This window comes from Macaca fascicularis, chromosome 3 (genome assembly GCF_037993035.2).
Source record: "Macaca fascicularis isolate 582-1 chromosome 3, T2T-MFA8v1.1".
Classification (NCBI taxonomy): Eukaryota; Metazoa; Chordata; class Mammalia; order Primates; family Cercopithecidae; genus Macaca; species Macaca fascicularis.
This window is the reverse complement of record NC_088377.1, coordinates 46,516,297-46,529,611: the sequence shown is the minus strand read 5'-3', so window position 1 is coordinate 46,529,611 and position 13,315 is coordinate 46,516,297. Positions and strand designations below refer to the sequence as shown.

The 13,315-nt window shown below is 46.7% G+C and overlaps 1 protein-coding gene across 1 annotated transcript; it reads left to right on the top strand.

Moving 5' to 3' along the window:
* Positions 1–1,031: 1,031 nt before the first annotated feature.
* LOC102117151 (putative oncomodulin-2) lies at positions 1,032–6,591 on the top strand. Its single transcript, XM_065541165.1, has 4 exons — positions 1,032–1,092; positions 2,640–2,772; positions 4,381–4,490; positions 6,566–6,591. The coding sequence occupies exons 1-4, from the start codon at positions 1,032–1,034 to the stop codon at positions 6,589–6,591; spliced, it is 330 nt and encodes a 109-aa protein (XP_065397237.1).
* The last annotated feature ends 6,724 nt before the right edge of the window (positions 6,592–13,315 follow it).

The following is a 13,315-nucleotide window of genomic DNA, read 5'->3' as shown; positions in this document are numbered from 1 at the left end:
ACTTTTTCTAGCCTATATAAGGTAGGTCAGCAAGGTAGCAAAAGCCCATCTGTTGTTTTGCTCCTTCAGCTCTTTTTCCTGATTCTTCCTGGGGGGGAACCTAAAACGGTGAGTAACTGGTGGGCCCACCAGACCCCAGACTCTTCTTCACTGCGTGCATTCGTATTAGGCTTAGGTGCTTAGACTCCTCTTTTCCCATGGCTTTGACACCTGGAAGGATTTTAGTCTCTGGGAGACGGGCTTTTCTTCCATCTGCTTCCGCCTTTCAGGACAGATAGCAGGCCTTCTTCCGCAGAATGTCTGCAAGCGGCCAAACTGTATCCCTTCCCCCGTGGAAATTGCAACATTGCATCTCTCGGGCTGGTGTAGGAAAATGCCAGTGCATTTGTAGCATGGTTTGTAGCTGCCTGTGGAAATGACTGATTATGTCAGTATAATTTTTATAAGAAAACAATTGAATCCTTCTTTAGGTCATGTATTTTTTTTTTCATTTCTGGCATATATTCAAAAGAAGGTTCTGAGATAAAAAGGGCTGGGGTCTTTTTGGTATCTGGTTTTAATTTGGATATTTTGTCCCGTCACTTAATACAAAACCATGCTTATCACATTTTAAAAATTCTAGACAGGCCTGGCTTGGTGGCTTACGCCTGTAATCCCAGCAACTTGTGAGGCCAAGGTAGGCAGATCACCTGAGGTCAGGAGCTCAAGACCAGCCTGGCCGACATGGCGAAACCCCGTCTCTACTAAAAACACAAAAATTAGCCAGGCGTGATAGTGAGCACCTGTCATCCCAGCTACTCGGAAGGCTGAAGCAGGAGAGTCACTTGAGCCCAGGAGGTGGAGTTTGCAGTGAGCCAAGATGGTGCCACTGCACTCCAGCCTGGGCAACAGAGTCAGACTCCATTTCAATTGAAAAAAAAAATCTAGACACACAGGCAGTTTCAGTGGGCCTGAGATGTGTTTCCCCTGGATGTGCACGTCCCTGCTTCTGGCTTATCACATCTTGTTTATTCTGTGTGAGTAGGTAGAAAATGAGCATCACGGACGTGCTCAGTGCTGAGGACATTGCAGCAGCCCTCCAGGAATGCCAAGGTAGAGGGGACGTGGGGTGGGATGGGATTTCTTCACAGCTTTGCACCTTCAGCAAAGCAACACAAAATCAAATATAGGCCAGGCAGCCAGATGCAGTGGCTCACACCTGTAATCCCAGCACTTTGGGATGCCGAGGCGGGTGGATCACAAAGTCAGGAGTTCGAGACCAGCCTGGCCAAGATGGTGAAACCCCATCTCTACTAAAAATACAAAAAAATTAGCTGGGCGTGGTGGTGGGTACCTGTGATCCCAGCTACTTGGAAGGCTGAGGCAGAGAATTGCTTGAACCCGGGAGGCGGAGGTTGCAGTGAGCTGAGATCGCACCACTGCCCTCCAGCCTGGGAGACAGAGCAAGACTCTGTCTCCAAAAAAAAAAAAAAAAAATGTAGACCAGGCATGGTGGCTCACATCTGTAATCCCAACACTTTTTGGAGGCCAAGGTGAGAGGACTGTTTGAGCCCAGGAGTTTGAGACCAGCCTGGGCAACATAGCAAGGCTCCATCTCTACAAAATAAAAATAAAAATAAAAATAAAAACTAGCAGGGCATGATGGCATGCGCCCGTGGTCCCAGCTACTCAGGAGACTGAGGTAGGAGGATCACTCAAGCCCAGGAGGTTGAGGCTGTGGTGAGCTATGATCACTACACTGCACTCCAGCCTGGACGACAGAGTGAAACTCTGTCTCTAAATAAATAAATAAATAAGAGCTTGGCTGAAAAGTTCGTGGAATTGGAGAAGAAAACTACTATTTATTAGATAACTAAAATTATAGAGATCTGGGATCTGAGCACACAATTACACTTCTGTAAGACAAAAGAAACCTACAAAACATGAAAGCAAGAAATCACTGAAGGGCCAGGTGTGGTGCTCACACCTGTAATCCCAGCACTTCCAGAGGCCAAGGCCAGTGGATCACTTGAGGTCAGGAGTTCAGGACCAATCTGGCCAGCATGGCAAAACCCTGTCTCCATCCAAAATACAAAAATGAGCTGGGCATGGGGGTGCACGCCTGTAATGCCAGCTACTCAGGAGGCTGAGGCAGGAGAATCACTTGAACTCGGGAGGCAGAGATTGCAGTGAGCCGAGATCATGCCACTGCACTCCAGCCTGGGTGACAGAGTGAGACTCTGTCTCAAAAAAAAAAAGAAAGAAAAGAAAAAAAGAGAGAAAGAAATCACCAAAGGCTGTTTAGCCTGTTGAAATCCAGTGATTGCATTTCCCCCTACCAATTAGACCAGGGATGTGGGGGGCTCGGCTACACAGCCTGTGAAGTGGGCCAGGGGGAGGGGGAGGCACAGAGGAGAGGAGGAGGGAAAAGGGAAATGGACAAAACCAAGTGGAGGAGGGAAGGCTGGGGCAGAGGGGACATGGGATGCCATCACAGAGCCATCAAGTCTCGGCTGTTCCAAAATCTTGGACCAGTTGAGCATCCCCGTAGCTCAGGGATATTGTTGAAGTACTTTTAATCATCTGTGTTTTCACTACCTTGGCCCCAGTATAGAATGTGATCCAATGAGTGTCAGAATAACCCATTCTCTGTTCTTCAGACCCAGACACTTTTGAACCCCAAAAATTCTTCCAGACGTCAGGCCTCTCCAAGATGTCAGCCAGTCAGGTGAAGGACGTTTTCCGGTTCATAGACAACGACCAGAGCGGGTACCTGGATGAAGAGGAGCTTAAGTAAGCTTTGTCCTGAGTCTGTCTGGTACCCAGCACTGCTGGGTGGCCCTGGGGTGCAATGGGGGCCAGGATGCTGAGTATTTCTTCAATGGCCAGCCTCAGTGTTGGTCATTCAGCCAAGCATCATTAAAGTAAAGGACATGAGTCAGTTGACCACACATCTACCCAGGCAAAGCCCTCAACACGGGCAGTGAAGACTGCAGGTGCAAAGATTCTTTTCTTTTTTTTTTTTCTGAGACAGCGTCTCGCTCTGTCACCCAGGCTGGAGTGCAGTGGGATGATCTCAGCTCCCTGCAGCCTCCGCCTTCCAAGTTCAAGTGATTCTCATGCCTCAGTCTCCCAAGTAGCTGGGATTACAGGTGCATGCCACCACGTCCAGCTAATTTTCGTATTTTGAGTAGAGATGGGGTTTCACCATGTTGCCCAGGCTGGTCTCAAACTCCTGGCTTCAAGTGATCCTCCTGCCTTGGCCTCCCAAAGTGCTGGGATTACAGGTGTAAGCTACCACACGCTGCCGCAAAGATTCTTTGGTGTAAGGGATTTCCTATGGCAAATGGACTTTAAAAAACTAAAACTTTGGCTAAACGTGGTGGCTCACGCCTGTAATTCCAGCTACTCAGAAGACTGAAGCACAAGAATCACTTGAAATCAGGAGGCAGAGGTTACAGTGAGCCGAGATCGTGCAGCTGCACTCCAGCCTGAGTGACAGAGAGAGACTCTGTCTCAAATAAATAAATAAAAAAAAATTTAAAACACTAAAAGCTTAAAAATGGGCCAGGCACTGTGGCTCACACTTACAATTCCAGCCCTTTGGGAGGCTGAGGTGGGCGGATTACTTGAGTGAGCCCAGGAGTTCAAGACCAGTCTGGGCAACATGACAAAACCTTGTCTCTACAAAAAAATACAAATGTTGGCCGGGCGTGGTGGCTCAAGCCTGTAATCCCAGCACTTTGGGAGGCCGAGACGGGCGGATCACGAGGTCAGGAGATCGAGACCATCCTGGCTAACACGGTGAAACCCCGTCTCTACTAAAAAATACAAAAAAAAAAAAGAAAAAAAAAACCACTAGCCGGACGTGGTGGAGGGCGCCTGTAGTCCCAGCTAGTCGGGAGGCTGAGGCAGGAGAATGGCGTAAGCCCAGGAGGTGGAGCTTGCAGTGAGCTGAGATCAGGCCACTGCACTCCAGCCTGGATAACAGAGCGAGACTCTGTCTCAAAAAACAAACAAACAAAAAAAATGTTAGTGGGGCATGGTGGGGAGCACCTGTCGTCCCAGCTCCTTGGGAGGTTGAGGCAGAAGGATTCATTGAGCCCAGGAAGTTGAGGCTGCAGTGAGCCATGATGGTGTCACTGCCTTCCAGCCTGGGTAACAGAGCAAGACCCTGTCTCAAGAAAAACCCAAAAACCAAACCAAAACAAAAAAAAAAACCTTAAAAATGAAATGCCCACCATTGGTTTCTACAGCTTAAGGAAACCTCTGCTTGCTAAGACCTTGGCTAATTATTGCAAGTGCTGGAAACAGATGATTTACTTAAAGGAAAAACACAAGTGTAAACACAGAGATGCATGATCTTTCAGAAAATCCCCATGGATCTTTATTCTCCTGTAGGTTTTTCCTCCAGAAGTTTGAGAGTGGTGCCAGAGAACTGACCGAGTCAGAAACCAAGTCCTTGATGGCTGCTGCGGATAATGATGGAGATGGAAAAATTGGAGCAGAGGGTATGTCCGCGCCTATACGTAGCATAAAACACTGTAGCTCAGGAAGCATCCGTGAGAGCTTGGGCTGTGAGATCCAACCGATGTGGCTTAAAATCTCCCTTTTTTAACCTTAACGAGCCTCAGTCTTCTCATCTGTAAAATGGGACTAAAGTAAGGATGCAAATGATGTGTGTAAAAACCCTGGCATAATGCTCGGCAGGTGCTGTAGAAGCTGGTCACACTGGTCATTGTCTAGGAGCTGCAAAATATCCTTCACCTGACTAGAGGACTAGCTAGCCACCTGGCCAGTTATTCGCAAGATGCCATAATGCACCTGCATATAGCACAAGGAATTTCCACCAGTGGGGTTTGAACCCCTCAGAATAAGGGGAAGATTTACGTCTTCAGACCAGAGTCCATTGGTGTGCGTAGGAAGGCCTCTTTGTTTTCAAGGGTTTAGACAAATATGTTTTATTGGACATTAGCCCGCCAAGTGGATAATATTAAACTGAGAACAAATAAGCCAACCTCATTTATTGCATCTTCCGTAGGCAGAATCCTAGGTTTGAGCTTTAGCATACACTAGCACAGCTGTAGGACTATTTTCACTTGCTTTTGTCACGTTGCTAGCGTGCTTTTGAGCTACTTTGTGCCTGCCAACTCAGCAGAACGTATGGTGGTCCTTCTGGTGGTGCCAATTTGAAATTTAAGACTGCTACATTAGATGCTTATTTAAAAAAAAAAAAAAAAAAAAAAAACCTGTTCAAAATTATACCACTATCACTTACTACACGGGAGTTAATGCAGATAGATAGCTCATAAAAACAGATTAGGTAAGGGGGGGATTGACTTATTTAAACATAACCACGGGCTGGGCGTGGTGGCTCAAGCCTGTAATCCCAGCATTTTGGGAGGCCAAGGCGGGCAGATCCCCTGAAGTCAGGAGTTCAAGACCAGACTGAACAACATGGTGAAACTCCATCTCTATTAAAAATATAAAAAATTAGCCGTGCGTGGTGGTGGGCGTCTGTAATCCTAGCTACTCGGGAGGCTGAGGCAGGAGAATCGCTTGAACCCAAGAGACGGAGGTTGCAGTGAGCCAAGATCATACCATTGCACTCCAGCCTGAGCAACAAGAGCGAAACTCTGTCTCAAAAAAAAAAAAAGATAAACATAACCATGAAAGATTTCCAAATAAACAAAGCTTATCAATAAATATAAAGCAAATCCCCAGTTTTTTATATCAATCTGTAACGTCCATACCTTGTTATTATTACTATTATCCTTTTAGTAACAGAAACTTTTGGAGGTAGGTTCACTGGAGGAGAGTCAGTTCAAAGTCCCACCCTACCAAATATATCCTAAAAATGCAATACCCAGCTACAGAATAGAGAAAGAAAACCTCCCCTTTCTGTCTGAAATTGACCAGACGATAAGTTAAATGTTCACAGATGGTCACAGGTAATTACACTGAATTCATTCATTCATTCAAAATGAACGAATAGAAGTGATGGGCTTGACAAGTTCTAATTCAAAGGCCTCTATTGCAAAGCTGAAGATGTTTGTTAAATAAGATTATTCAGAGAAAGGGAACCCTGTGGACTCCCTCGAGATATAGTCATTGACACCCAGGTCTCCTCTCCTCTCCCCTCTCCTTTTTTTGAGATAGAGTCTGGCTCTGTCGTCCAGGCTGGAGTGCAATGGCACGATCTCAGCTCACTGCAACCTCCGTCTCCCGGGTTCAAGCGATTCTCCTGCCTTAGCCTCCCAAGCAGCTTGGATTACAGGCGTGCGCCACCACACCCAGCTAAGTTTTGTATTTTAGTAGAGACAGGGTTTCACCATTTTGGCCAGGATGGTTTCAATCTCATGACCCAATGATCCACCTGCCTCGGCCTCCCAAAGTGCTGGGATTACAGGCGTGAGCCACTGTACCCAGCCGGTTTTTCTTTCTTTTGTCCCCTCCAAGGGGGCCATGCCCATCATCTGACAATTTTCTTCACTTCCTTCCCTCTTTGGAATTCTCATTGGCCACAGCATGTCTGTAAAGAACCAAGCCACCTCCACTGACCCTGTTCTCACCTCTTCTGTTCTAGAATTCCAGGAAATGGTGCACTCTTAAAAGCCCGTGTCTGCAGAAAAGAGAGAAAGGAATGATCACCTGGAAGGATTCCAAAGCCCTGGGAATGGGGAACCCCACATCCTACCCCTACTTAATTTGTTAATTTCCCTGGAAACCTTCTGCAGTTTGCTAATCGTTTCAGCGAGGTCATGAGTCACTCACGACGTTCTCGGTGGTGGATATGCCCTGACGACTTCTGTAAGCCCCCTTCCCCCAACTGGCAATGCCTCTAAAAATCACCCAATAAAGACAGGCTTCTCATCATCTGCCGATGTGTGGGCGTGTTTTTTTCTCAGCACCACACTCAAGCAAGCTGGGACCAAGGGTTTTTCATCAGATTTCTGGTCCCATCAAGCCTGAAGCGGGCCATGCTGGTGTTACACTTGAGCAAACAAGGAAATCAGGTTTTGGAGGATTTTTTTGGTTGTTTCTTTAAAGTTACAAATAAATGCCATTGTCATGCTAGGATTTTTCTCAGCAAATCTTCTGACACTGAAATTAATAGAAAGGGATTTTAGACAGCATAAAATCACTCTTTTTTTTTTTTTTTGAGACGGAGTCTCACTCTGTCACCCAGGCTGGAGTGCAGTGGCTCAATCTTGGCTCACTTCAACCTCTGCCTTCCGAGTTCAAGCTGTTGTCCTGCCTCAGCCTCCCAAGTAGCTGGGATTACAGGTGCACACCACCACGCCCGGCTAATTTTTGTCTTTTTAGTAGAGATGGGGTTTCACCATGTTGGCCAGGCTGGTCTCAAACTCGTGACCTCAAGTGATCCGCCCACCTTGGCCTCCCAAAGTGCTGGGATTACAGGCGAGTCACTGCGCCCGGCCAATCACTCTTACCAGTGTGTTTTCTGCCATGTGTTAGTTAGAAAGCCACTTTGCTTTTAATTAAAAGGTACAATACAAAACAGAACACGTGTCTGTAGTGGTCTGTAAAGCTCAGGAGAGACTTGCATTTCCAGGTTAGTACAAACAGACCCATTTCCTCTTTATTATTTATTTATTTATTTAGAGACAAGGTCCGGCTCTGTCGCCCAGGCTGTAGTGCAGTGGCATGATCTCAGCTCACTGCAACCTCTGCCTCCTGGACCCAAACCATCCTCCCACCTCTGCTTCCTGCGTAGCTGGGACTACAGGCATGCACCACCACACCCGGCTAACTTTTGTATTTTTGGTAGAGGTGAGGTCTTGCTATGTTGCTTAGGCTGATCTCGAACTGCTGGGCTAAAGCGATCCTCCCACCTCAGCCTCCCAAAGTGTTGGGATAACAGGCGTGAGCCACCGCACCTGGACTTACTTTTCATTATTTATTAGTGATGGTGGGGGCGGGTCTTGCTATGTTGCTCAGGTTGATCTCAAACTCCTGGGCTCAAGCCATCCTCCCACCTCAGCCTCCCAAAGTGTTGGGATAACAGGCATGAGCCACCGCACCCAGCCTTACTTTTCATTGTTTATTTATTAGAGATGGTGGGGGAGGGTCTCGCTATGTTGCTCAGGTTGGTTTGGAACTGCTGGTCTCAAGCCATCCTCCCACTTCAGCCTCCCAAATTGCTGGGATTGCAGGTGTGAGCCACCACAGACTCATTTTCAAGTCTTTTTTCTTCTTTGTTTTGAGACAGTCTCACTCTGTCACCCAGGCTGGAGTGCGGTGGCATGATCTTGGCTCACTGCAACCTCTGCCTCCCAGGTTCAAACGATTCTCCTGCCTCATCCTCCCGAGTAGCTGGGATTACAGGTGCCTGCCACCATGTGCGGCTAATTTTGTATTTTTAAAGACAGGGTTTCACCATGTTGGCCAGGCTGGTCTCGAACTCCTGATCCCAGGTGATCTACCCGCCTAGGCCTCCCAAAGGATTCCAACCCAATCTTACGCATGACCACCATACCCAGCCATCTTCTTCTTCTTCTTCTTCGAGAAACAAGCTCTCAAAAAAAAAAAAAAAAAAAAAAAAAAAAAAAAGCTAGCAAGAGAGAGAGAGAAACAAGCTCTCAGAGAGGCTCACCTGCTGTCACCCATCCTTTGACAGCTCCCCCTTCTCTTTCTCAGCCACTGGTTTCCTGGCTCTAAGGCAATTCACCTGAGCCCAGTACACCTAGACTCGCCTTGGCATTTGAGGCTAGCCTCCGGGGTTCTGTTACAAGGCTGTCATGAGGGCTGGACAGTCTCAAGCCAGGAAATTCTCACCAGGCTGGTTTCCAGGTGGCACATGAAAGCTCTTCTCTCTGGCTAACCCTGCAAGTGGAGGACTCCTGGGAACAATTGAGGCATTTTCTGGAGAGCTGGTGTAAAAGCTCACACTTTTTACTAAACCCTCCACCTCACAAGAGGTCCGGGGCTCTTCCGGATTGCTTCTGGCACACTAACCAGCTTAGTGGTTTTTGAACTCTGTTTTCCGGAGGGTCATGTTAAATGTAGTTCCTCAAAGTATGGGGCACATACTAGTAGGGGGCCTCAGGATGACTTTAGGGGGACAGGGACAAACTTTTATTTATTTATTTATTTTTACAGTATCACTCTCAGCATAGTGACTTTTTGTTTTGTTTTGTTTTTTGAGTCAGAGTCTCGCTCTGTTGCCCAGGCTGGAGTGCAGTGGTTCACTGCAACCTTCGCCTCCTAGGTTCAAGCGATTCTGCTGCCTCGGTCTCCTGAGTAGCTGGGATTACAGGCATGCACCACCACGCCCAGCTAAGTTTTGTATTTTTAGTAGAGAAGGGGTTTCACCACGTTGGCCAGGCGGGTCTTGAACTCATGACCTCAGGTTATCCGCCCACCTTGGCCTCCCACAGTGCTGGGATGACAGGCGTGAGCCACCGCACCTGGCTGAGCCTTGATTCTTAAAACAATCCACATTTTGCCTTCACCGCCACACCATACACTGGTATATTCTGATCTGCTATTTTCTTTTCACTGCACCAGCCGTCCCCAGCTAAGGATTCTTTGTCTCATCAACAGTTCTAAATGGGTGATTCTGTCGTTCCATGGGGCTTCTGACCACCACAGACACCTCAAAGAAACAACGTGGATGATAACGTTTTTTAAATCACAGTTGTGAGTTTTTCATGGACCAAGAACTCCTTACCCACTGCAGCTGCCAAGACAACCTCACCCTAATCTAGGTTAAGAGCATGGATTTCTCTCTCTCTTTTTTTTTTTTTTTTAATAGAGATGGCGGGGGGGGGGGGGGGGTTCTCACTATGTTGGCCAGGGTGGTCTTGAACTCCTGGCCTCAATCAGTCCTCCCACCTGGGCCTCTGAACATGCTGGGATTACAGGCATGAGCCATACGCCCGGCCTAATTTCTCTTATTTCTTTTCTGTCAATCAGGAGGGCACCTGAATAGGAAAAATGACTAAAGAGGGTTTTATGGAGCCCCCAGGGGACACTGTGTCATTAAGTCTTACATAGCAAGACCCATCTCTACAAAAATAAACTAGTGCCCCAAGAGGTTTCCTCCTAGTCACAGGTGGAATTAAATGCTCCAAGAGAGTTCCCCAAATCCAAACAACACAATTAAAAACTGCTGTGAGTAAAGCCAAGCTCATTAGGATTGGATTAGGTCAAGACTATTAGGCCTGACTGTCTTAGGGAAAATGCTTAGATGTATACAAAGGGAGAAATAGCCAGAAATTTTCTTTTTCTTTTCTTTTTTTGAGTCAGAGTCTCGCTCTGTTGCCCAGACTGGAGTGCAGTGGTGTAATCTCAGCTCATGCAACCTCCACCTCCTGGGTTCAAGCAATTCTCTTGCCTCAGCTTCCCGAGAGCTGGGATTACAGGTGCACGCCACCACACCCAGGTAATTTTTGTATTTTTTGCAGACACAGGGTTTTGCCATGTTGGCCAGGCTGGTCTCAAACTCCTGGCCTCAATTGATCCACCTGCCTTAGCCTACCCAAAGCGCTGAGACTACAGGCGTGAACCACTGTGCCCAGCCGGATTTTCTATAGGTAGAATTTCAGTTGATTATTCATAAATTTTATTCTACTGTTTCAAAAGTACAATTCAAATGGACAATTATTTTTGTCCATTTCAAATAACAGTACACTACTTTTTCATTCTTCCATCCCGATCTTAGGGACTCATTTCAGAGTCTCTGTCAACAGCCAATAAGCAGCAATAATGAAGCACTGTCTCTAACACCCAAGAAGTGCCAGGTGGTACGCTTACATGAAACCTGATAATCTCGTCTTTACTCATACCGAATTTTAATTATGTTATTTGGATTCTGAGTATGCTCTGCTGGGGTTGAGGGGGGATTTACTCCACCTGTGCATACAAGTAAAACTCTTTGGGGATTAGAAAAAAAAATTTTTAGAGATGGGGTCTTGCTATGTTGCCCAGGCTGTAGTGTGGTGATGCAACCATAGCTTACTGCAGCCTCCAACTCCTGAGCTCAAATGATTCTCCTGCCTTAGCCTCTCAAGTAGCTGGGACTACAGGTGGTCACCACTGTACCCAGCTAAGTTTTGAATTTTTTATAGAGACAGGGTCTTGCTATGTTGCCAGGGGTGGTCTGGAACTCCTAACCTCAAGTGATCCTCCCAGCTGAGCCTCCCAAAGTGCAGAGATCACAGGCATGAACCACCATGGCCAACCTCTTTGCACATCTGAGCATATTCATTAATTAGCACTTTTTTATTTAGTTGTTATTTTTCTAAGTTTGCATTTTGTTTTAAAAAATTAGCATTTCCAAGTATTTGATGGGAAGTATAATTTGAAAATAATTTTTTTAAGTTACCCGAGTTGAGTCATTACATAAATTTCATACAAATTTCCTATTGAACATGTATCTCACAATGAAAAGAATAAAAGGAGATGTAGTAAAATGATAATACTAGTTATCACCAGCTGGGAGGAGTACAGAACAGTGAGGTAAGACTGGAGCCTTTATAAAAGTGCAGCATGGGCCAGGTGCATTGGCTCACGCCTCGGCCTCCCAAAGTGCTGGGGGCTGAGGCGGCTGGATCACCTGAGGCCAGGAGTTAGAGACCAGCCTGGCCAACATGGTGAAACCCCGTCTCTACTAAAAGTACAAAAATTAGCCAGGTGTGGTGGCAAGCACCTGTAATTCCAGCTACTTGGGAGGCTGAGGCAGGAGAATCACTTGAACCCAGGATGTGGTGGTTGCAGCAAGCTGAGATCACACCACTGCCACTCCAGCCTGGGTGACAGAGACAGACTCCATCTCAAAAAAAGAAAAAAAGAAAAAGCAACATGGTAACTAGAGAAAATGAAGGAAAAACATTAAAATTAAAAAGACCAGTCTGGACAACATAGGGAGACCCTGTCTCTAAAAAAAAACTTAAAAATTAGCTGAGTGTGGTAGCATGCCCCTGTGGTCCCAGCTACTCGGGAGGCTGAGGTGGGAGGATCCCTTGAACCTGGAAGTTGAGGCCACAGTGAGCCATGATCACTCCACTACATTCCAATCTGGGTGACGGAAAGAGACCCTGTCTCAAAAATAAATTAATAAAATAAAATAAATAAAATGAAAAGAGATGCAGAGTTTGCCCAATTATTATCACTAAACCAAAGTAGTAATAAATTCTTTTTTTTTTTTGGAGACAGAGTTTCGCTCTGTTGCCCCGAGGCTGGAGTGCAGTAGCGTGATCTTGGTTCACTGCAACCTCCACCTCCCAGGTTAAAGTGATCTTCCCACCTCAGTTTCCCAAGTAGCTGGCATTATAAGCGCCCACCACCATGCCCAGCTAATTTTTGTATTGTTACTTGAGTTGGGGTTTCACCATATTGGCCAGGCTGGTCTCAAACTCCCAATCTCAGGTGATCCACCCCCCTCAGCCTCCCAAAGTGCTGGGATTACAGGCATCAGCCACCGCACCTGGCCCAAAGTAGTAATAAATTCTGATTTCAAAAAAATCTGTCATGCCACGAGTGTGTCCCACACGCAAAGTAAGGAAAGCTTGGCACGCCGTTCTGTTCCCAAAATTTCTGTTCATTGTTTGACTCGTTTGTATGTCTTTTTATGTACTGAAGGAAAATGTTAAATATAACATACCCCAAATGATATCAAAACTCTAGAGAAAATTCTAACAATCCAGAAAAGGGATTGACAAACATACAGCCAACTTTATCTTTGTGCTTGCCTTCTCTATTTTTACCTAATTTGCAGATGACCACAGGTCTGCCTCAAGAGAGCTTGTTCTCAGCACCCAAACGATGCATGTTGACTTTGCTGTTGCTGAGACAGAGTTTCGCTCTTGTTGCCCAGGCTGGAGTGCAACAGTGCAATCTCAGCTCACTGCAACCGCCGCCTCCCGGGCTCAAGCGATTCTCTTGCCTCAGCCTCCCGAGTAGCTGGGATTACAGGCATGCGCCACCACGCCTGCCTGATTTTGTATTTTTAGTAGAAATGGGGTTTCTCCATGTTGGTCAGGCTGGTCCCCATCTCCCGACCTCAGGTGATCCGCCCACCTTGGCCTCCCAAAGCGCTGGGATAACAGGCGCGAGCCGCCGCACCCGGGCATATGCTGACTTTGAAATGAAAGTCTATGACCAGGTGTGGTGGCTCACACTTGTAATCCCAACACTTTGGAAGGCCAAAGTTCAAGGATCACTTAAGCCCAGGAGTTTGAGACTAGCTTGGGCAACATAGCAAGATCCTGTCTCTACAAAAAATGTAAAAGTTAGCTGGGTGTGGTGGCGCAGCTGTAGTCCCAGCCATTCAGGAGGACGCCTTGGCCCATGGAGGTGGAGGCTGCAATGA